This window comes from Notolepis coatsorum, assembly GCF_963971535.1.
Source record: "Notolepis coatsorum genome assembly, chromosome: 14".
In the NCBI taxonomy this organism is placed as follows: Eukaryota; Metazoa; Chordata; class Actinopteri; order Aulopiformes; family Paralepididae; genus Notolepis; species Notolepis coatsorum.
Window position 1 is genome coordinate 70,227,981 of NC_140178.1, and position 24,574 is coordinate 70,252,554.

At 46.6% G+C, this 24,574-nt stretch overlaps 1 protein-coding gene across 1 annotated transcript in view; it reads left to right on the top strand.

Moving 5' to 3' along the window:
* The first annotated feature begins 979 nt into the window (after positions 1-979).
* The window catches only part of axin2 (axin 2 (conductin, axil)), a 38,769-nt gene continuing 15,174 nt past the window's right edge, over positions 980-24,574 (top strand). Inside the window, exons 1-10 of the mRNA XM_084328162.1 lie at positions 980-1,241; positions 2,733-3,664; positions 6,487-6,618; positions 12,681-12,783; positions 18,309-18,449; positions 18,574-19,061; positions 19,277-19,453; positions 19,751-19,972; positions 20,462-20,599; positions 23,139-23,315. Of these exons, the coding sequence (XP_084184288.1) occupies positions 2,853-3,664; positions 6,487-6,618; positions 12,681-12,783; positions 18,309-18,449; positions 18,574-19,061; positions 19,277-19,453; positions 19,751-19,972; positions 20,462-20,599; positions 23,139-23,315 (2,390 nt within the window). The 5' untranslated portion in view covers positions 980-1,241; positions 2,733-2,852. The remainder of the gene's footprint in view (positions 1,242-2,732; positions 3,665-6,486; positions 6,619-12,680; positions 12,784-18,308; positions 18,450-18,573; positions 19,062-19,276; positions 19,454-19,750; positions 19,973-20,461; positions 20,600-23,138; positions 23,316-24,574) is intronic.

The window sequence follows — 24,574 nt, forward strand, 5'->3', positions numbered from 1 at the left end:
TTAAACTAGATGGCCTGTTAATGTCCAAACGTCCTGTCCTCCCACTACCACTGATCAAAACAAGAACCTACAGTTGGACCACTGAATGGATGTGTATTGCTGAATGGCTGAGTTGTCTATGCTCTGTCCGCTCCTTTTGTAATGTTGTCTCACAGCAACTAATGTGATGCACACTGTGGAGCACTGTGGAGAGCAGAGGGTGATACATAAATAAACTAATCCAACGCTTCTTCTGTTGGCTCATTATGATATGATATCCTTCAGGAAAGTAGTTATCCTCATTGAACAGATTATTTCAAACATCCCTCAATGTGTGTGTACCGTATGTACATGTGCCTATGGCCACTGGTAGGAGCTGTGGAGCGATAGTAGGCTAATCTATGTGCTCGGATCCCAATTGCCACATAATCTCAATACGGTATATTCTAGTTATATCTATATGTGGCATATTTCCCATTCACATCAGCATATGAATGTGCGATTGGATAGAGACCGGTGCATCTTTTACGCATCCATGGGACTCGGATGAGTTAATCTCCAAACTATGCGGATCTTAAAAAGAAAAGAGCCCTGCGTCTTTAAAGTTTATGTAGCAACAGAGGGATTGCAGGGATAATGCTATTGGGGCGGCAGATCAGTTACTTCTGACGTTCCAACGCCTCGGGGGAGTTGGCTCAAGATTGCTTGTCTTTGATAAGGTCCTTGCAACTTAGTAGTAACTTTGTGATCTGTGAAAACCTCGGTGAAAATACAAGAACGCGTTATTATAAAAAACCCACCGCAGCCGACGACACACTATCTTTAAAACACGTTAAACGGTAAGTGGATATTTTGTATCTCGAAATGTTAGTGGCCTGTTTTTATTTTTTTAGGAGGAATTAAGGCGGCAGTTGTTTTCTATGTAGCTTTCGGGACTCGGCAGTCGGTTGGTTACTTTGAAGTGCGCTGTTGTCCCCGCAGCTCAGTGCGCGTCGGAGGAGCCTGCAGGAGGAGAGAGAGACCCGCCGTATGGCATGATGGCAGCCTGCACCGTTTGGGAAGAAAAGGGGGAAAGCAGTCTTTTTTCTTTTCCTTGAGAGGACGAAGCCACGATTACATTTTTTTCTGTCTGTAACCAACTCGAAACTGAAGGGACTGTATATGTGGACTCGCCGTGGATTCGGGAACTGTGGATTATATGCTTTTTTTGTGGATAACAAACTGGAGTCTTTTAGTTTTAGGAGCGAACTCGTGGATCGATGGTAAGAGTGCGGCTCCTGTTGGAGCTCCTTTGATGTGCTGTTCACTCGCTTTGAAGTCATGTTTGCTGGGAAAAACACAACTATTACTGCTACATTTAGAACCACAACAAACACAATGAAGTACTTTGTATCATTTTCTTACTATGGCCAAGTGTTTGGGCTGCTTTTTATTCAAACAAAATTCAAGTTAAAAGAGGCTTTAGAGAAGTATTTATTTCGACAGAATTCCTTCTGTGGAATTCCTCCCCCACAAGATCTGAGACTTTTCTATGTACTTGGGGTTGGACGTCGAAAGGGATTGTGTTTTAGCTGAGTTGTGTTCATAAACTATGTATTACCTACTTCTTGGTTATGGCTATACGTGAAAATGTTTAGTTTGTCTTTTCGATTTGGGACTAAATGTCTTGTTTTGGAGACACTTGTATGAGGCCTGGTTGATTGATTTGAGACTATAGTAGTCTATTTCTATTTGTTAAATGTTGTGATATGGCAAATCTGTGAGTCCATTGCTCTTTTGATAGGAACCCCTATTGCACCAATGTTACATGTGTACTGTATAGTATCTACAACGTTGCACACTGTTACAATGTAACATAGCTGCAGTGTGGAAGCGACCATGTATAAGCGAACAGACATCTGGGCAGTCAGATTAGATATTATTATTATTGTTTATTATGGACTTTCGTTTTTTATTATTTTTTTACGATGCTTTTGCTATTTGATCATGTTGATGGTGTAATAAGTAACGTATAACAGACGCGCATAGGCTTCAGTAGCTCAACTCCTATGAACTATTTTGGTCACGTTTTTCGAGTTTAGTCTCAGATCAGCGACAACGTGTTGATGTGACTGGATCACAGAGTGGTTACTTGTGATGCAAGAACGACAGATAATAGCCTATACATTGGCATTAGTGTGGTGGAGGGCGCGTTGTGGATGTGTGTGTGTGTGGGGGGGGGGACTACATGTGCTTGCATGCGGCTGTAGGCTCCTGGCTATCATCACACCAACCTTGATGACCAGCTATTAGCGGAGGTGATACAGAAGCATCATTGAACCCTTGTCCATGTGCAGTCAGTCAGTGCCCACTTTCTGCAGAGCTGATGTCTCGTACAAGGCGTAGTTGGCCTGGGACATGTTCTTCTTGCTTCTCGTGTAGTTAATGAAGGGAAGCGAGACGATGCATCACTCGCTCCATTGGTTTGGTTCTATGCTCGTTTATGCATAGTTACATGTGCCCGTTTGCCGTTTAACATGTCCATGTGAATTGATGTTCACGCATAACCATCAGCAGTCCCAGTAGATGGTTCAGATCAAACTGGACGAAGTGGTATATTATTATGTAAAGCTGCCGCACCGTTTTCTCTTGACCAGCCCGTGTCTTTTCTGTGTGGAAGTCTTCGCGGGTCTGAACAGACTTCTCGGCTGTGTGTCTCCCTTTTGAAGTTGGGGCGGATCTGGTTTTGATTAGATCAATACTTTGTGTTTCAGAGAGAAGACGGGCAGGCAGAGAGAAGAAGCTCCCCTGCTGACACAAGACAGTGAGGAGATCACAGTAGAGCTCAGAGGAGGCGAACAACACACGGGCTTTCAGCTGCTGCCTCCGGAGCCATGAGCCGGGCGCTTTCGGACCACATCGCCGGTAGTTTCCGAGAAGATGCTCCTCGACCCCCGGTGCCCGGGGAGGAGGGCGAGGCGTCCTGCTGCCCCGGTAAACTCTTAATGATGAGACCCTGCCTGGACACCGCCAAATCGGTTTCGCTGGAGTCTCCCGGTTCCTCGGCGAGGAGAAACCAGGATGGACTTGGGGAGCCCGAGGGGAGCGCCTCCCCGGATTCGCCGCTTTCCCGATGGACCAAGTCTCTGCACTCTCTCCTCGGCGACCAAGACGGTGCTCTTCTTTTCAGGACATTCCTGGAGCGGGAGAAATGTGTCGACACTTTAGACTTTTGGTTCGCCTGCAATGGTTTCAGGCAAATGGACCTCAAGGATACCAAAACGCAGCGAGTTGCCAAAGCCATTTATAAGCGCTATATCGAAAACAACAGCATAGTCGCCAAGCAGCTCAAGCCTGCGACCAAGACCTTCATTCGGGATAGTATCAAGAAGCAACAGATAGACTCAGCGATGTTTGACCAGGCACAGACCGAGATTCAAACTACTATGGAGGAGACCGCCTACCAGATGTTTTTGACCTCTGACATTTACCTCGAGTACGTGAGGACTGGGGGAGAGAACCCGAGTCATGTCAGCCCAAACGGACTGGACCTGAAGGTAGTATGTGGATACCTGCCCACTCTGAACGAGGAAGAGGAGTGGACTTGTAGTGATTTCAAAGCCAAAGCGCTGGTTGGACTATCGGCTCAGGCGCTCAGAGCCACCGTGTCCATGAGAGCAGTGGAGGTGATGGAGAAGGGATACAGGTGAGGCTGCCACTCTTACTCTGTGCTGCTTACCTCGGTCATAATGGGACATTCCTGTTTTTTTCCACTATTATTAATACATTCATGCTATTCCTGACAACTGTAGACACCTTCAGCTAGATGCAGACAGCAAATCTAAAAGTGCACAAACAAGTTAGTCCATTTTGTACCGTTACAAAACCGTTTCTGGGTTATGTTGATAGGTGGTGAAACACTGTACAAGGGCCATCTCTTTTTCTTTCTTCCTTTCTTAGTGTCTCTCTCTCTCTCTCTCTCTCTCTCTCCTCTCTCTCTCCCTCTCTCTGTGAAGTAAACGGCGTTCCGTCTCGAGCAGCCCTCTGCTGGTGCGCGCGCTCCTCTGGCTCGCCCTGGTTTCCGGGGCTTTGAACTAGTTCCTCAGATAGAGGGATCGTCTTCCACGGGAAGTTCACAGAGCACGAGCACGGCCCCAGCCAGCAAATAATAGATGATGCCATTGCTGTGCTATGCTTCCTCAGCCACACACTGTCCTTAAGCCCTTTTGCAGGGGTATAACTCTATAACATTGTGGATGGCTGCCTTGGAGTGGATAATTTACAGCCTCTTCTTTTTGTGTGCTCCATGGCATTATTTATGGCCATGTCTATATATCCCTGCCCTGTTTCAGAAGTGCAAAAGCATTGTTTACATTGAAAAAGCACATCAGTTATTGTGGAAACCGCTTCTTTCATATTAACAAATAAAATGGACTATGCACAGTTTGCACACACTGGAAGTCCAGTATTTCTGAAACCATTAGCTACAACTATTTCAGACATCAGAAGTGTAGTCAACTAGCATCAACTAGTTGTTGCACCGGTGCTAATGAGGCAGTTAATGTACCGCTTCACCTCATTATTCACTAAATGTATTTAAAGGAGGCAGGGACTAGTGTGACCGGCGACTCAGGGTCTGGATCCAGGCAGGTTAACCCTTTCACTACCACACTACAGAAGGTTAACCCCTTCAAGGGTTAACCTTATGTATTCTGGTTGTGAAAGGGCTAACCATTTGTCGTGTGGCGGTGAAAGGGTTAACCTTCTGTATTGTCGCAGTGAAAGGGTTAACCATTTGGTAGTGTGGTAGTGAAAGGCTTAATGTACAGACTTTGAGATGAATGACTGTCGCCCTGTCATCCAAATTGGACCTGAATTTGCGAGGACGCGGTGGGCTTTAGCAAACAGGAAAGAGGATTCCCCTGGTATGGGACATTATTGATATCGGATGAGAGGGGATGAGTGGACTGGACACGTGGGTTCAGTTATTCTTTGCTCCTAGCAGAAATGAGGAGATTGATCCTCCTGCTCGTCTGTCACCGCTCCACAAAACCCTGCAGCACATGGAAGTCTGCCTGTCAGTGTCCCCTCATCTCTCCCCTCCCTCCTCCCCTCTCCCTCCTTCCTTGTTTACGTCCATTCTTCTCTGATTCCCTCCTTTGCCCCCCCCCCCCCTCTCTCCTTCTCTTCTTTTATCTTTTCCTTTTGTAAAGGCAGTGATGGGGACTACTAGGCATGCTCCTGGAAGCCAGAAAGAGAGTGTGAGGGGGACAGAAAGAGAGAGGGGGGGGGGGGGGGGCAGAAAGAGGGGGGGGGGGGCGGAATGGAAGGATAGAGAGAGGGGGGAGGAGGGGTGCGTGTGCCTCATGAAAGAAAGTAAAAGAATGAATGAGGAGGGGAGAGGGAGAGAGAGAGAGGGAGGGAGGGAAGAATGCAAGGCCAGCTGTGTTAAATACCTGACTCTTTGCGAGCCCCTCTGAAGGTCAGCCTGGAACTGGGGCCTGGAGCTTTAGTCATGCTGGGCCTCTCTCTCTTTCTCTTTCTCTCTCTTTCTCTCTCTCTCTTTCTCTCTCTTTCTTTCTCTTTCTCTTTCTCTCTCTTTCTTTCTCTCTCTCTCTCTCTCTCTCTCTCTCTCTCTCTCTCTCTCTCTCTCTCTCTCCTCTCTCTCTCTCTCTCTCTCTCTCTCTCTCTCTCTCTCTCTCTCTGCCAGTAGGGCCTGCTCATAAAGAGGCCCCCCTCTCTCTTCCCTCACCACCCTCTTTTCTCCTCTCCCCGTTTCTTTCCTTTCGCTCTCCCCCCTTCTCTGACACACTCTCACACTTCTCTCTCTCTCTCTCTCTCTCTTTCTCTCTCTCTCTCTCTCTCTCTCTCTCTCTCTCTCTCTCTCTCTCCCTCCTGTACCATTGCAAGAATGCATGCACAGCAGGAGATGAAGGCAATGGAAAAGAGTGAATGAGAGACATAGACGAGGGAGAAATTGTGAGCTACATAAGAAAGGGATAAAAGCCGGTCCTGGTGTCTACAGACGGGAAGGAGTATAAAACCAAAGCTCACTTGGTGCTCCAGTATGCTACACAATCATAATGTAGGCCAATGTTTCTCAAACTATGGGCCGGGACTAAAAAAAATTGGGCAGGCGACAGCATTGGGCCTTCTTCTGGGTCGTGAGCCTGTTTATTGAGCGCCTGGGTTTCACCCCGGGATGAGCCTGAACAAGCCTAAACCTCTTGGGTCGTGAGCTGGAAAGCGTTAGGAACCTATGATGTAGGCACTCCTGCTATGGAGCTATGCCCCTATAAATAACAGTATAGTCTTCTGCAGTGGCAACATAAATGCAGCATGTACACATAGTGTACAGTAATCTGCATTCACTCAACCACCACGTCATACCACTGTCTCATTAGACCCTCAGAACACAGACTATAACAGCTGTACAGATTTCAGCATGATAAGTGAAATGCCACCTACCTGTTACAGAGACATAGACTAACTTTCATCTACATTGTGTGTGTGTGTGTGTGTGTGTAGGACGTACAGGAGAGGGGACCCAGTGAACCCCTACCATGTGGGCTCCTTCGCCCCCGCCACCAGCACCAACGACAGCGAGGTGTCCAGCGATGCCATGACTGACGACTCCATGTCCATGACAGACAGCAGTGTGTAAGTGGGCACCACCAAATATGTGTGTGTGTGTGTGTGAGTGACCCTTCTTCATAATGTAGCAAGACCATGGTGGAGCCGAGCCGGGGGACATCCAGAATATGGTTAGAATTCATACCCGCAACCTAAAACCCTCGAGCAAACATCTAGGACCCCCCCAACACACACACCGCCATTAGGCGCTTTGGTGCAAGTTGACCTACCAAAGGGCTGAATCAGTGCTCACCTTACCCCCCCCCCCCTAGTAACAGGCAGGGGGGGGGGGGGGTAAGGAGAATGCATGGATGTTTGTTAAATAGGATTGCTTCACAGGCGGAATGCGTATGTCGGCGAGATAGCGCTTTGAAACAGGACCAAAGGTGTGCACCCAGTTCCATATGTGATCTGTGTTTGTGTAAGCGTATACGTGCCAATATCCTCATTCACTCATGTGTACGTGCAAGTCCTCGAGACGTCCCCGGGGATTGCTCGGGTGTTGCTTGTTTGTCACCTGCGGTGTTGCAAGGCACTATGAAGTATGAAGTCATTGCGCGGCACTCGTCTCAAAGGCCGGGCTCCCGCTTAGGTCAGCTGTTTTCAACGGAGAACACGGCATCTCTTGGCTGGAGCTCTCCTTTACCTGCACTCCCACGGGACGTGTCAAGGTCTAGGCGGATGATGTCAGCGCCACAGCAGCCATGATTAAGCTAAAAGCACCATGAGGCCGACAAGCGATATCCTTTTACAGCTGACAGGAGAGGTCAGAGAGGAACATGCCGCCATAAAGAGTTGTTTTCTTTTTTACGACAGGGAGTCTCCACTTGGGCGTATCTCTAGAAAATCATGCATCAAAGAGACCTGGGCACTAGAGAGACCTGGGCTCTAGTTAGACCTGGGGACTAGATAGACCTGGGCACTAGATAGACCTGGGCACTAGATAGACCTGGGCACTAGATAGACCTGGGGACTAGATAGACCTGGGCACTAGATAGACCTGGGCACTAGATAGACCTGGGCACTAGATAGACCTGGGCTCTAGTTAGACCTGGGGACTCTATAGACCTGGGCTCTAGTTAGACCTGGGGACTAGATAGACCTGGGCACTAGATAGACCTGGGCTCTAGTTAGACCTGGGGACTCTATAGACCTGGGCTCTAGTTAGACCTGGGGACTCTATAGACCTGGGCTCTAGTTAGACCTGGGCACTAGTTAGACCTGGGGACTCTATAGACCTGGGCTCTAGTTAGACCTGGGGACTCTATAGACCTGGGCTCTAGTTAGACCTGGGCACTAGTTAGACCTGGGGACTCTATAGACCTGGGCTCTAGTTAGACCTGGGCACTAGTTAGACCTGGGGACTCTATAGACCTGGGCTCTAGTTAGACCTGGGCTCTAGTTAGACCTGGGCTCTAGTTAGACCTGGGCTCTAGTTAGACCTGGGCTCTAGTTAGACCTGGGCACTAGATAGACCTGGGGACTAGATAGACCTGGGCTCTAGTTAGACCTGGGCTCTAGTTAGATCTGGGGACTCTATAGACCTGGGCTCTAGTTAGACCTGGGCTGCTGTACTTTCACCATGCGTGCATGTAGTGACAGAGCCTCAGTCAGAGCCTCATGTAGTGACCAGGGTTTCCGTTAGAAAAAATTGTTGCCGGCCTCAGTGTCCGGTAGATTTCAATCTACCGGTCAAATGAGAGAAATTCCGGTCAGAGTTTATTGAGCTTAAAAACAATTGATAGGCAAAAGAATGACAACAAAACAAAAGAATGACATCATCAAGGCATGTAGATTTATAATATTTTTACTTAAAACTAGGCTACTTTTGCTTATACAATCATTATCCAAATAAAATAAGTCCCGAGACTCCGTGCTGCTGCCGACTTTAAATCAAATAGGTGTCTGTGGGCAGTCGCCCGACATTAATAAACAGCAGTCTGTTATAATCACATTTTTATGAGCTAACGAATTCCGTTATATTGGACATTTGTATTAATTATATCAAGCGAAGAACTGAGAAATTTGGCAGAGAGAGACGGCAACATTATCGTGGGTTTGCGTGACGACTCTCTCTCTCCACCTCCCAACGACTTATTTGCGAGAGTATGTCGATGCAGAGCAGCAGATTCAGCTGTTTTTTGGCTCTATCTGGGGACCGCTCAGCAGCTCCCCCCACCCAACAGATGAATTGCCAATGGCTGAATTGGAGTACTGCACTGTGCCGCTGCTGCTCCGGCTCTGCAGCTGCACATGCATTCGCAAACTCAGCACTAAGCTCTCGCTGACAACGTCGTTGTCATTATTAGAAGCAACGATGTAACAAATGTAATGATTGTTTCGTTCATCGCATAGGCTATTTAATTTTAGCCTATTTTAATACAATTCAAATAATCAAATTGTGCTTAGAGGGAATTATTTTCACCGGACATTAAGACCTGAGAGATTAAATATGTCGGACTTCAACAGATTTTGCCGGTCAAATACCGGTAATTACCGGCTAACGGAAACGCTGGTAGTGACAGAGCCTCAGTCAGAGCCTCATGTAGTGACAGAGCCTCAGTCAGAGCCTCATGTAGTGACAGAGCCTCATGTAGTGTCAGAGCCTCATGTAGTGACAGAGCCTCATGTAGTGACAGAGCCTCATGTAGTGACAGAGCCCCAGTCAGAGCCTCATGTAGTGACAGAGCCTCAGTCAGAGCCTCATGTAGTGACAGAGCCTCAGTCAGAGCCTCATGTAGTGACAGAGCCTCAGTCAGAGCCTCATGTAGTGACAGAGCCTCATGTAGTGACAGAGCCTCATGTAGTGACAGAGCCTCATGTAGTGACAGAGCCTCATGTAGTGACAGAGCCTCATGTAGTGACAGAGCCTCATGTAGTGACAGAGCCTCATGTAGTGACAGAGCCTCATGTAGTGACAGAGCCTCAGTCAGAGCCTCATGTAGTGACAGAGCCTCAGTCAGAGCCCCATGTAGTGTCAGAGCCTCATGTAGTGTCAGAGCCTCAGTCAGAGCCTCATGTAGTGACAGAGCCTCAGTCAGAGCCCCATGTAGTGTCAGAGCCTCATGTAGTGTCAGAGCCTCAGTCAGAGCCTCATGTAGTGACAGAGCCTCAGTCAGAGCCTCATGTAGTGACAGAGCCTCAGTCAGAGCCTCATGTAGTGACAGAGCCTCAGTCAGAGCCTCATGTAGTGACAGAGCCTCAGTCAGAGCCTCATGTAGTGACAGAGCCTCAGTCAGAGCCTCATGTAGTGTCAGAGCCTCAGTCAGAGCCTCATGTAGTGACAGAGCCTCAGTCAGAGCCTCATGTAGTGACAGAGCCTCATGTAGTGACAGAGCCTCATGTAGTGACAGAGCCTCATGTAGTGACAGAGCCTCATGTAGTGACAGAGCCTCATGTAGTGACAGAGCCTCATGTAGTGACAGAGCCTCATGTAGTGACAGAGCCTCATGTAGTGACAGAGCCTCATGTAGTGACAGAGCCTCAGTCAGAGCCTCATGTAGTGACAGAGCCTCATGTAGTGACAGAGCCTCATGTAGTGACAGCGCCTCAGTCAGAGCCTCATGTAGTGACAGCGCCTCAGTCAGAGCCTCATGTAGTGACAGAGCCTCATGTAGTGACAGAGCCTCATGTAGTGACAGAGCCTCATGTAGTGACAGCGCCTCAGTCAGAGCCTCATGTAGTGACAGAGCCTCAGTCAGAGCCTCATGTAGTGTCAGAGCCTCATGTAGTGACAGAGCCTCAGTCAGAGCCTCATGTAGCGACAGAGCCTCAGTCAGAGCCTCATGTAGCGACAGAGCCTCAGTCAGAGCCTCATGTAGTGACAGAGCCTCAGTCAGAGCCTCATGTAGTGACAGAGCCTCATGTAGCGACAGAGCCTCAGTCAGAGCCTCATGTAGTGACAGAGCCTCATGTAGTGACAGAGCCTCAGTCAGAGCCTCATGTAGTGACAGAGCCTCATGTAGTGACAGAGCCTCAGTCAGAGCCTCATGTAGTGACAGAGCCTCATGTAGTGACAGAGCCTCAGTCAGAGCCTCATGTAGTGACAGAGCCTCAGTCACACAGCCATAAAAAATAAAAATAAAAAGCGGTACTTTCTGGTCGCCCCGGCCTTGATCAGAATATCTGCCTCGCTCTCTCTTTAGGTCGGTTAAAAGAGCCCAGCACCGAAACATTTGAATCTCATTTACAGATAAAGAAAAAGAATAGAAAAGAGGAAAGTGCGGGGTGGTGGTGGTGGTGGGGAGGGGGGGGGGGTTGCTTATATCTTATTTATGGATTTGCTTGGACGCTGGGGAATGCAGCTGCGCAGACTTCAAACATTACCTTATCTTACAAACCAGCCTTTTGATGTGCGGAGATCAGAGAGAGGCAGCGGCAGCGCTTGCCAAATGAAGATTGGAGCGGAGGGGGTGTGCGGGCTGGGGAGGGGAGGGGAGGGCTTATGCGCATGACTGTGGCTTTTCAAAGCAACAGTGGATAGCGCTCCTCAGTTAGGTCACCAGAAAACGGCTGTTTAGTGCGGAGAAAAAATACTGTGATTTTCCTTGTCAAGTGCTTGAGTTTCAACATCCAGCTTTCAGAGTTCCCCTGGTTATGATGGTAGAGCTGTTAGTCAGCGTGTCCTCCACTAGATCACTTTAGCCCAGGCTGGCCACGCCAACTCTCCTCTGCTCACCACCACCAGAGTCACAATGCTAATGCTGATGCTGTATGGCCACGCTGTGTGTGAGTCAGTGACAGTCTATGTGTGTTTAACACTTTCAGTGCCCAGCAGGGGGCGCACATTTAGTGCTTGAATGCCCACCATCCACTTCAATGTTAGCATTAATATCGCCTAATCTATGTTTTAAATTATGGCCTAATGTTATGTGTTATGTGTCTAATCTGCCCGTCGCTTATCAATGACTCATTTTCCAGTCAACATTGTCGAAGCGGATTGTTTTTTTATCGGTTCATTTCCGTTTTATAGCATTTTGAAAAGCCCTCGTTTTCAAGGGGGAAAAAAAGAATCCGTGATAAAAACGCCCTGTACTCTAATATTCTAGAACGTTGTCATTTTTCGGCCTATTTATTAATCGTTTTCAAATAAACGCTAGATTATCGATAGTATATGTGTACGTACGTATGCACGCTGGTGCCGCGAGCTGAAAATCGATTCTCTTAGTTCCTGATCGCACGCACAGTCAAACAGCCTGGGGGACACATATGGGAAAAGCTTATATCTCCGTGAAAACAGGTCTGATTATCCTAAGACTGGTAAAATAGATTCCTTACCTGAGATCAGATGGTATCCAAATGGATTATTCCAATTCCTGATCGCCATTCCAAAAATCTATCCTTTTATTGATCCAACGCGTATACTGTAAAACACATATTACACGCTGTGCTGAGGGTCCACAATGAATCTGATCGGCTCCGGTTACTTGCGTGAGAAGTAAAATGTGGATTCCGGAGTTTTTTTCTCTCATCCATTTTCATTGAGTCCAATCCAAAAGGGTGCATTACCATCTGGGAGACGATAGGGGGCGCTTTTTTCACATCTGAGCGCCTGGTGGGGCAGGTTTACCAACGGTAGACTCGGTTGATGAAATATGAATTCAGATCGCTAATTCTCGTGATGGGCATTCAGGGGGCGGGCTGATAACCCGAGATATCTCGTGATGGGCATTCAAAGTGTTAAAGGAAGAGGCTGGCAGGGTGCCCAGTGCTCTGAGTGTAATTTCTAGGGCAATAACACCCCCCCCCCCCCCACACACACACGCACGCACACACACACACACACACACACACACACACACACACACACACACACACACACACACACACTCACTCTCTCAGATACATCTCACCCACTTTGTTCCAAAAACACAAGATGACACACTAGCGGCACGACTTACCTCTCAATAGTAGGGGGGGGGGGGGGCAGCAGCATACAAATAGAATAATTTACAAATGTCATTTCCTCTCCCAATTAGGATTGCACTTAGATCTACCAGACAGGCACCTGGCCACCTTGTGAATGTGTGAGTTCTATCGACACATCTGATGGGCTAATCGATTGGTCTGATGTGTCTCCTCTGTTTTAGAGACGGCATCCCTCCATATAAACTGGGCTCCAAGAAACAGCTCCAGCGAGAGATGCAGCGCAACATGAGGATGAACAGTCAAGTCTCCCTGCCTGCCTTCCCTGTAAGTAGACACACACACACAGACACACACAAACACACACACACACACACAGACACACACACACACACACACACGTCACACACACACACACACACACACACACACACACACCCACACCCTCTGAAGTCTTTTTTTAACCTGGGTCCCACAGTGTAATTTCCATACTCTATGTTCCGCTCTCTCCCCTGGTTCTATGAATAGTAGCTGAAACTGTACGCTGCATTCTCAGTTCAACAACAACCAACAAACATCTGAGAGCCAAACAGATGTCGGAGACCCTCCCACACACACACACCTAGAGCATCCTCACTACCTTTTGGTGTCACCTACACCCCTCCCCGACATTAGGTTTCCTTGAAGTCTGCGGGATACGTGTGGGGGGGACGTTCTAAGCTGTTTATCGCTTTGGTGCTCAGCACACACTAGTTTATTTTCTTCTTCCTCATCTTCCTCACCAACGCTGTAAATATGGAGAATAGGGAGAGATGGGGAAGATCTCTGGCTGCTTTATCCCCGAGGGCTCTGAAATCAGCCAGGCTCCTCCACACACACACACACACACACACCTACACACACAGTTAGAGACACACACACAAGCACGCAGCGCTTTGATCAGAGGATGAATGGAGCAAGCACACAGGGAAGTGACAACTTCCAACAGTGCTGGCCTCCTTTTTCTTTCCACAACACCCTCTCTCTCTCTCTCTCTCTCTCTCTCTCTCTCTCTCTCTCTCTCTCTCTCTCTCTCTCTCTCTCTCTCTCTCTCTCTCTCTCTCTCTCTCTCAGCTGGCACCCCCAATGCCCCCCCCCTCCCCTCCTCCCTTGCCTAAAAAAAAGCGAGGGATCTGAGGGAAGAGTTTGGAGCATGTCATGTGAGCTCTCTGCAGGTCAAAGGGGAGGTAGAGGCTTCAGAGAGGCTAACTTCAGGTTGAGAGGGAGGGAATGTGGAGGGGTAGAATGAGCCAGGGGGATAGGGAGAGAGTTGGACTACTACTGTGTCTTGCAGTAACACAACTTTTAGTGCTTTTCCACTGCTGGAACTCGGAACTAGCAACTAGGAACCAGGGCCTAATGGCCCTTTTCCATTACGGTACCAGCTCAGCTCAACTCTACTTTACTTACTTTGGTTTTCCATTGGGAGAACGTTGTGGATAGTACATGATGGTACTTTTGGTATCACCTCTGTCGCAGTACCAAGCAAGTTGAGGCAGAACCAGACGGCGAGGTGAAAACACTGCAGAGTTGGGCACCGAAACCGGTTCTAATAGGAACCGGTTCCTAACGTCCGGTTCTGGAACTTCCGGTACTTTGTTAATTAATACCCTAGTTACCCTAACCAGGAAATTAGCTCACGTGAAAATCGTATTAGAAGATGATGAATCTATTATTATTATATTGATTATTATATCAATGACAATATGAGGTTCGCTAAAACAGCACCCTATAGTGGAAAATGAATGAATGAAAAGGAAAAAAGGCAGAGGAGGAAAACTAAACTGTAATAGCGTCTGACTGTTTCCACAGTAAATCATCTGTTGAGTCTTTGATGGTTACTTATTTGAGCTTTTAAAACGTAACCGCCATGAAACAATGAGAAAATAATGTTTAATTTTTCTCATTCCTGCTTTGTTCTCTCTGCAGCCGCTCCCTCTCCTCACTCGACCCCTAGCAGCTCTCTCTCAGCTTGGTTGCACGCTCTCTTTTTTGCCTCATCTTTCTTAAAATGAGTTGGCACGCCGACAACAAAGCCTAACTTTACTTTTAACATTATCAAACAAAGAGAAATGTCTTCCTCTTGTCCTAAACTGGTCCTAAATTGATACTAGAGTACTTCCTTGTTTTATGAATGAAGCAGTACACAGACAAATCTCTTAGTTACAACAACATTGTGTAAGCACTAGGAGTGGGACGATACATCGATCCAGATATCGATCTATTATCAATAATCAAATAGGATCGATGCCACGTAAAAAGATCGATTCATATTGCGATACTCTTATTTTGAAAATCCGGCGACGTCATCGCCCCGCGCCCAGTGTTGTGAAACTCCGTTTAACATCAACAGCACACAGAGCGTCACTAGAGCAAGACTATTGTGCCCATAGATATCTATATAGAACACTAGATATCTATGATTGTGCCTATTCTGTGACCCAAAACATGTCCCTGCTGTTTTATTCCGCAACGGGTCCAATGCATCTAACCTGCTTTGCAATCCTCGCCACTCCATTATGCCCACGTCGCGTTAAAGATAGAAGATAACGTTACGTTAGCGTAAGCTAACAAGCTAACCCAGAGCCGAGCAAGACTATTGTGCCTATTCTGTGACCCAAAACATGTCCCTGCTGTTTTATTCCGCAACGGGTCCAATGCATCTAACCTGCTTTGCAATCCTCGCCACTCCATTATGCCCACGTCGCGTTAAAGATAGAAGATAACGTTACGTTAGCGTAAGCTAACAAGCTAACCCAGAGCCATAGGCAGAGAGAAGTGGGGACTGGGAAGGAGGGTGCATTCTCGGGATAGCCCCACTAACAGGATCTGGCCGGCTTTTCCAGCCAAAATACAGCTCTGTGACAGTGAATAGGATATTAATATCGAGAAAAAAAAGAAAAACGAACCAAAAACAGTGAACAGGAGGTCTATTTGTATTAAAAACAATAGATTGTTTTTCATTTAAATGTCTGGAAGAGCTCAAAAATAAAAATGTCAAATGATATTTCCATTGCCTTTTTTTGTTGATTTAAATGTTACTGATTGTGTTAAATGGGCATATAATATCGTCTCATATCGATCGCAGGCACCTGAATCGTATCGTATCGTGGCAGACTGTGTGATATCGGATAATATCGTATCGTTGTCCAAAGAATCGATATCGTATCGTATCGTGATGAAACTGGTGATTCCCACTAAGCACTAAGCAGGGTTGTGATTATAGGTGAAGTATTTCCGAAATTCAGCATCGATGGGTATAATATGGGATAGGACTAATGTCACTTTCATTTAATAGTAGATTGAAAATCTAATTAAAGCCTATTCCTTGAGAGGAAAAGAGCCAATAATAAAAAATCTTCATATATTTGATATTGATATTGACACTTACCCAGTAGAGTATAAAAAATGCAGCGTCTACCCTTTAGGGATAAGATATGATATGACTAACACAGGTCATTGCGCTGTTTCTAGACAGACACAACGTCACGTTCATTTCATAGCGGATTGAAAATCAAATGCAAGCCTATTCCTATTCCATATGAAAAGAGACAATTATTCAACAACAACCGCATGGCTATGATGAATTTGGAACCCAACTTGAGTGCAGAGAGAGTGATTTGCACTCCAAACATTCTACAAAGCTCTGTTTGGAAATACCACGAGTCATCTGGACTCGTGTGAGTTGCCAGTGCATTGTGTGGTCTGTTGCACGTTCCTGTTCAATATATGGCAAAAGTATACAGGGAACATTGGTCTGTTCATTTAACCGTGATAACATAGATCATCCTTTGTATTCTAGTATAGTTAGACTATTATTATTATTATTATTATTATTATTATTATTATTATTATTATTATTATTATTATTATTATTATTATTATTATTATTATTATTATTATTACTATTAACTATTATTAAGACACTGGAATGCCTGATTGAGACTATTTTCCTATGTCAGCGGACTCATTTGCCTAATCTTCACAGATCTTTAGAGCGCAGTGGAAACACAGACGACAATGGGCTGAACAGATCTTTTAGTTCCTTGAAAAATAGTTCCTGGGACTAAAAGTCGAAACGAATGTAGAATGTTCTTATTCTTGGGGAGTGGGTGAGGAAAGGATGGTTTGCTGTTTGGTTCTCTCCCTCTCTCTTTCCCTCTCTATCTCTCTCCATATCGCTCTTTCTCTATCTTTCCTTCTTTCTCCTTCCCTCGTTTTCTTTTTCTCTTTTTTTTTCTCTCTTCCCTTGTTTTGGTTCCCCCTCTGATTTTGTCGATGACTTCCATTCCCATGATGCACCAGCCCCAGGCTGCTTCTCTCTCTCTCTCTCTCTCTCTCTCTCTCTCTCTCTCTCTCTCTCTCTCTCTCTCTCTCTCTCTCTCTCTCTCGCTCTCTCTCTCTCTCTCTCTCTCTCTCTCTCTCTCTCTTTGTCTCTCTCTCTTCATATCCCCCCCCTCTCTCTCTCATTCTCTACCTATCTAGCTATGTTCTGTTTCCCTCTCTCTCCTCTTTATCCACTACAAAGTGATGGAAGGAACAAAAAAGAGGGAGAAAATCTAGAAAGCCACAGTGCAAAAATATGTAAATGATTTATTTTTAAAAGAAGGGGGAAAAAAGTCCACAAACACAGCCAGATCGTTACTATACTGACCTGTAACGTTGCCTCCAAGGTGCCCAGCATGTGACACTAAATTACCTGCTCCTCTGATCTCCTGCTCTATTTCACTCCTTTATATCTCTGCCCCAATCCTCCCATGCATCTCTCTCTCTCTCTCTCTCCCACTCTCTCTCTCTCTCTCTCTCCCGCCAGCACACATCTCCCCATCTCAACTCCTCTCTTCTTTAATCCCCCCCCTGTCGATATGTGACTTTTATTCCTAGATGGAAAGCCAGCACCTCCCCTCCCTCCCTCCCTCCTCTCTTTCCTCTTTCCATCCTTCCCTCCATGCCACCCATCTCCCCTGCCGTCATCCCTCCCTCCCTGGTGAGCGTTTGATATTTGACGAGGGAGCCTTTGAAGTGAGCAGACTTTAGAACGCCTGCTGATGACAGAGGGAGCCCCTCACCCCACCCCACCCCATCCCACCCCACCCCACCCCATCCCATCCCACCCCACCTCACCCTGCCATGTCCTCCACATAACATACAACTCCCCACTCCAGCCCGGGATGGATAGATGGAGGAAGAGACAGAGAGGGGGGGGGGCTGGCATGGTCACTTTTGAAGCGGGCACACATAAGGAGGGAGGGGGGTTGGATATGGATGGAGAGAGGAGAAAAAAGGAAGAGAGATAGAGCAGTACTCCACGTGTCTCTTTGTCCCTATACTGTGGAGATACTCAATGTGTCTCTTTGTCCCTACTGTAGAGATACTCAATGTGTCTCTTTGTCCCTACTGTGGAGATACTCAATGTGTCTCTTTGTCCATACTGTGGAGATACTCAATGTGTCTCTTTGTCCCTACTGTAGAGATACTCAATGTGTCTCTTTGTCCCTACTGTAGAGATACTCAATGTGTCTCTTTGTCCCTACTGTGGAGATACTCAATGTGTCTCTTTGTCCCTACTGTGGAGATACTCAATGTGTCTCTTTGTCCCTACTGTGGAGATACTCAATGTGTCTCTTTGTCCCTACTGTGGAGATACTCAATGTGTCTCTTTGTCCCTACTGTAGAGATACTCAATGTGTCTCTTTGTCCCTACTGTAGAGATACTCAATGTGTCTCTTTGTCCCTACTGTAGATATACTCAATGTGTCTCTTTGTCCCTACTGTGGAGATACTCAATGTGTGTCTCTCTCTTCCATCTGTAGAGGACCCGTCGTCCCCCTAAGGACATGGTCCCGGTGGAGCCAGCAGAGTTTGCCTCCCAGCTCATCTCTCGCCTGGAGCGCCTGAAGAGGGAGCAGGACACCAGGAGCTCTCTGGAGGAGAGACTACAGCAGATCCAAGAGGTGAGGTGGCCAGGCTGCATGTCTGGCAGGGTGGGGCTTAGTAGCTGGATGTGATCATGTGATGTTGAAAAGTGTGTTGTGGACATCTTACTAAACAGAGTGTTGTTGGATGATGTCTCTGCAGGAAGAGGAGAGAGAGGAGGCGGAGATGCCAGGCAGCGCCCCCCAGCTCTCCCCTCACTCCCTAGCCCTGCTCCCGGGCTCCTCCGATGAGGATCCGCAGGCCATCCTGGACGAGCACCTCTCCCGTGTCCTCAAGACCCCCGGCTGCCAGTCCCCGGCCGTGATCCGCCACTCGCCCCGCTCCCTCTCCCCAGAGCACAGGCCCTTTACCCGCGGAGGCTCAGGACTCAAGTCCCTGGCTTCACCTGGGGCCTCTAGCCCCGGCCTAGGGGCCCTGGTGAGCAGGCAGAGCACCAAGCACATCCACCACCACTACATCCACCACCACGGCGGCCCTAAGAGCCAGGAGCAGATCGAGAGGGAGGCGGCTCTCAGGGTGCAGGGCCTGTGTCCCGGGAGCAGCGAGTGCCAGCCATGCCCCCCTTACCCACGCAGCCGCAGCCTGGGCAGGGAGATGTGTGGAGCCACCGAGGCCGACAGCAACATGGGGTCAGTTCCTTTAAATCATTTAGACCTAAAACGCCTGCTAATAATGCATCATATAGCCTGCATATACACACAAATGTGTTTCCCGATTTCAATGGGTTAAATCATCCTCTCCCTCTCTTCTTCAGTTCTAAGACATCAGAGCGTTGCATGAAAACAGTGCGGCGCCAAAGCTAACATTATGCTAACATGGAATCTCTCTCCTCTCACCCACACAGGCGCTCCAGCTCGCTGTCCAGGCGCACGTGCCAGTCGGGGGCTGAGGACGGCGTGGCAGAGGGATGCGTGGAGGACGGTGGCCCCCTCCAGCTGCCCCAGGACACCGCTGACCGCTCCCAGAACGTCTGGCAGTGGATCCTGGAGAGCGAGCGCCAGGGCAAACACAAGTCCCACAGGTGAGTGACTCCTTCCTGTAGTCCTTCTGTTTAAAGACTACATGCATACACTCTCATCAGGAACATACCATCTAAACTGTATTTCCCACAATGTAATGTAATAGGTCTCCTGTAGTTCTCCTAGCTGATCTAAACCTTAAAGCTACATATCCCATCATTCCACGCCTGACCTTCCAACCTAACCTGATTGGCTGTGTGTCTGTCCCTCTGCCTTTCAACCTAACCTGATTGGCTGTGTGTCTGTCCCTCTGCCTTCCAACCTAACCTGATTGGCTGTGTGTCTGTCCCTCTGTCCAGCACCCAGAGCACTAAGAAGTGGTTCGGGGGAGGCTCGTCCTCTCAGACCCACACGTGGGGGGGCGGGGGAAGCTGTGGCCTGCTGCGTAATCAGCTCCAGCCGGCCCACCCGTTCGTCCAGGACCCCGCCATGCCTCCACTCCCCCCTCCCAACACCCTGGCCCAACTGGAGGAGGCCTGCCGCAGGCTGGAGGAGGTCTCCACCAAGACGCCCAAACAGAGGTACGACGACCAGAGGCTTCTGTAAAAGACGTCTACGATCTGTTTTAATCAATAACACAAAGTAAATGTTTCAGTTATGCGATGCGATTTTCACGCAGGCAGTTTCCGAATACTTTTAGGAGAATGTTTATCTGAACGTTACGTCAGTCATGCAGACTGACTCGGATGAACTTTGAAGGGTGGAGTCTTGATCGGAGTATGCATCTATTTGGATTTTGTTTGTGGGAATGTCTCGATGTGCTAGTGGTTGTGGCATGAATGTACATTGATTTGGCCTTACTTTGGCCCATTATTCAATATATATATATACTGTATACCAGTCATCCGAACATTTCTCTAGTTTAAATGATTTATATTATCAGTTCCAAATTGTGGTTCTGCATTGGTTTCTCATATGATGATAACATTGTCAATAAATGGTTAATAAGCAGTTCATTACATAGTTAATAAACTGTTGTTAAAGTTATTCCCTGTGTCTTCCTTCTCCAGGCATTCCACATCCAGCCTCCAGAGAGAGAAGAGCCATCTAGTGCCTGTTCAGAGTGGGGGTCCCGCCCCCGCATCCCAAGCCGCCAATCCCAGCCCCACCAGCCTCCTCCTTGTCGGTCCCGGCCTCCAATTAGAAGAGTACGATGCCTCTAGCGTCTCGCCCTCCCTCTCCTCTCCTCCTCTCTGCTCCTCCTCCTCCTCTCAGCCCTAGTCTCCACCTTGCAGTGTACTTCTACCTTTTAACTCTACCACCTTCTGTCTCTAGATGACTGCTGTCTCTAGATCACTGTTATCTCTAGATCACTGTTATCTCTAGATGACTGCTGTCTCTAGATTACTGTTATCTCTAGATCACTGCTGTCTCTAGATGACTGTTATCTCTAGATGACTGTTATCTCTAGATCACTGTTATCTCTAGATCACTGCTGTCTCTAGATGACTGTTATCTCCAGATGACTGTTATCTCTAGATCACTGCTGTCTCTAGATCACTGCTGTCTCTAGATCACTGTTATCTCTAGATCACTGCTGTCTCTAGATCACTGCTGTCTCTAGATCACTGTTATCTCTAGATCACTGTTATCTCTAGATCACTGCTGTCTCTAGATCACTGCTGTCTCTAGATCACTGCTGTCTCTAGATCACTGATATCTCTAGATCACTGTTATCTCTAGATCACTGTTATCTCTAGATCACTGTTATCTCTAGATCACTTCTGTCTCTAGATGACTGCTGTCTCTAGATCACTGTTATCTCTAGATCACTGTTATCTCTAGACCACTGTTATCTCTAGATCACTTCTGTCTCTAGATCACTGTTATCTCTAGACCACTGTTATCTCTAGATCACTTCTGTCTCTAGATCACTGTTATCTCTAGATCACTTCTGTCTCTAGATCACTGTTATCTCTAGATCACTGTTATCTCTAGATCACTGTTATCTCTAGATCACTTCTGTCTCTAGATCACTGTTATCTCTAGATCACTGTTATCTCTAGATCACTGTTATCTCTAGATCACTGTTATCTCTAGATCACTGTTATCTCTAGATCACTTCTGTCTCTAGATCACTGTTATCTCTAGATCACTGTTATCTCTAGATCACTGTTATCTCTAGATCACTGTTATCTCTAGATCACTTCTGTCTCTAGATCACTGTTATCTCTAGATCACTGTTATCTCTAGATCACTTCTGTCTCTAGATCACTGTTATCTCTAGATCACTTCTGTCTCTAGATCACTGTTATCTCTAGATCACTGTTATCTCTAGATCACTTCTGTCTCTAGATCACTGTTATCTCTAGATCACTGTTATCTCTAGATCACTGTTATCTCTAGATCACTGTTATCTCTAGATCACTGTTATCTCTAGATCACTGTTATCTCTAGATCACTGTTATCTCTAGACCACTGTTATCTCTAGATCACTATCATCTCTAGATCACTGTTATCTCTAGATCACTGTTATCTCTAGATCACTTCTGTCTCTAGATCACTGCTGTCTCTAGATCACTGTTATCTCTAGATCACTTCTGTCTCTAGATCACTGTTATCTCTAGATCACTTCTGTCTCTAGATCACTGCTGTCTCTAGATCACTGTTATCTCTAGATAACTGTTATCTCTAGATCACTTCTGTCTCTAGATCACTGTTATCTCTAGATCACTGTTATCTCTAGATCACTGTTATCTCTAGATCACTTCTGTCTCTAGATCACTGTTATCTCTAGATCACTGTTATCTCTAGATCACTGTTATCTCTAGATCACTGTTATCTCTAGATCAGTTCTGTCTCTAGATCACTGTTATCTCTAGATCACTGTTATCTTTAGATCACTTCTGTCTCTAGATCACTGCACATGTAGGGAGTTCATTCAGATGGCTACTCATGTGCAACAACATGTGCAACAACATGTACACACACACACACACACACACACACACACACACACACACACACACACACACACACACACACACACACACACATACAAACATAACACACAAAGAACTACAAAAGCCGCCAAAACAAGGATGACCTCTTTTGCAAAAGTAAACTAAATGTGTGTTTGTGTGTGTGCACATTTGTGCGTGCATGACTGTATGTGTGTGTGTGTGTGTGTCTGTGTGTGTGTGTGTGTGTGTGTGTACATGGTGTACCACCTGACTGCGGCACCCCTTTAATTCTTTTTATTGGCTGCCCTTCAGTGGTTGGCAGCCGGCTGGGGCTAGCAGGGCCTAGTGGAGAGAGAGAGAGAGAGAGAGAGAGAGAGAGAGAGAGCTCCTCTGAAGTGGGCGTACAAAGCTTTGGACACGGCTAAAGGGGAATGGATTATACACAGTCTCCCCCCTTCACACACACACTCATTAGTGTTGTCCAGTAGTCAGGGTAGTGCCACGACATGTTCAATGTCTTTCCAATGCTTTCCTCTGTTAAATGCACAGCTATGTAGGCAGTAGTCTGCTAGTAGTGATCCCTCCCAAGCACGCTCCTTCTTCCTGCTCTCTCTGCTAGTGTTATCGCTGTACCATCACATCGGTTACATTACTACTAGTGTTATCGCTGTACCATCACATTGGTTACATTACTACTCGTATTCCTACATTGGTTTGTGTGAAAGTTAGGATTGTGTTTGCTCCTCCTCACTCTCTCTCTCTCTCTCTCTCTCCCTCCTGTCAGGCTGAAGGAGTCTAAGAAGGTATCGGGGAGCCATGGCTTGCCTGTCGGAGGCGGTGGGGAGACGGTGGTGACCTATTTCTTCTGTGGAGAGGAGATTCCCTACCGCAGGACCATGAAGAGCCACAGACTCACTCTGGGCCACTTCAAGGAACAGCTCCGCAAGAAAGGCAACTACAGGTGGGTTCAGTGAGGGGTGTGGAGATGGATGGATGGATAGATGGATAGATGGATACATAGATATAATTATTCATATTTAGTAGGGCTGTACCGAATGCTTCGAAGCTTCGATCATTTTTTTTTGATCCACTTTTTCTCCCACTTTTCTATATTTTCTCCCATCCCAATTTCGTATCATCCAATTCAACCCTCCCCTGTCACGAACGCTGTTTCTTGCCTCCCACAAGCCGGCTGCAATGTGGACTAAGTCATACATAGCACAAGTCCCCTCCGGTACTTGAGGTAACAGCAGTCGCATCTTTTCACCTGCGCAGCTCGATCTCTCAGTGTCGAGGAGTAACGCGTGGGAGGCTCACGCTGCCCCCGACACTTCCTGATTCTACTGCGCAGGCGCACCAACCGACTTGTAGGAGTCGCTTGTTCACAACGCCCGATCCCCACCCTTCAGTTTCCCTCCCCGTAATACGGCCAATGTGTATTACTGCGGACGACCAGCTAAACTGAAAACAATGTGGAGAGCTGGATTCGAACACGCGAATCCTAGCGTCTCCACACTGGTGGCGAGTGCCTTGCCCACTACACCACCTAGCCGCCCCCTTCGAAGCTTCGATCATAATGTTGACATTCGAATTCTAAATCAACATTAGAATTTTTTATTTAATTTGTTTTTTTATTTTTAAATTTTTTTTTATCTTTTTTTTTATTCTGTCTATTCAATCTGTTTAAACCAATGGGGGTTTTCTTCACAGTTGCAGATAAAGATTAGGCTACACTAATATTATACTATAAGACGTCACCATCACTTTCATACCAACCGTGCCCTTATTGGATTATTTATGTTGATGAAACTGATAAAGAAAGTTGATTTAATAAAAGAAAAAGACTCATTTAATCAGATTAATCATTTTATTCAAATTGAGGATTTAGTTAAAAAAAATCATAAAAAAAAAAAAAAAATTAAATTAAATTTTTTTTTATTTAATTTTTTTTTTACAGGCATTTGAAGCTTCGTTCGAATACTTCAATAGAAGCTTCGAATGTTAAAAAATGACATTCGGTACAGCCCTAATATTTAGGGGTAAAGTGTGTAGAAAGAGGATAAAGTGTGTAGAGAGAGAGAGAGATGTAGATAGATAAAAAAAAAAATGTATGAATCCTTAGGGGTAAATTGAGTAGTGATAGATGGATACGTTATTCTATAATCTCCAAGGGGATTAATCCTTGTCAGCACCAATGGATTGCAAACACATAAACGACAC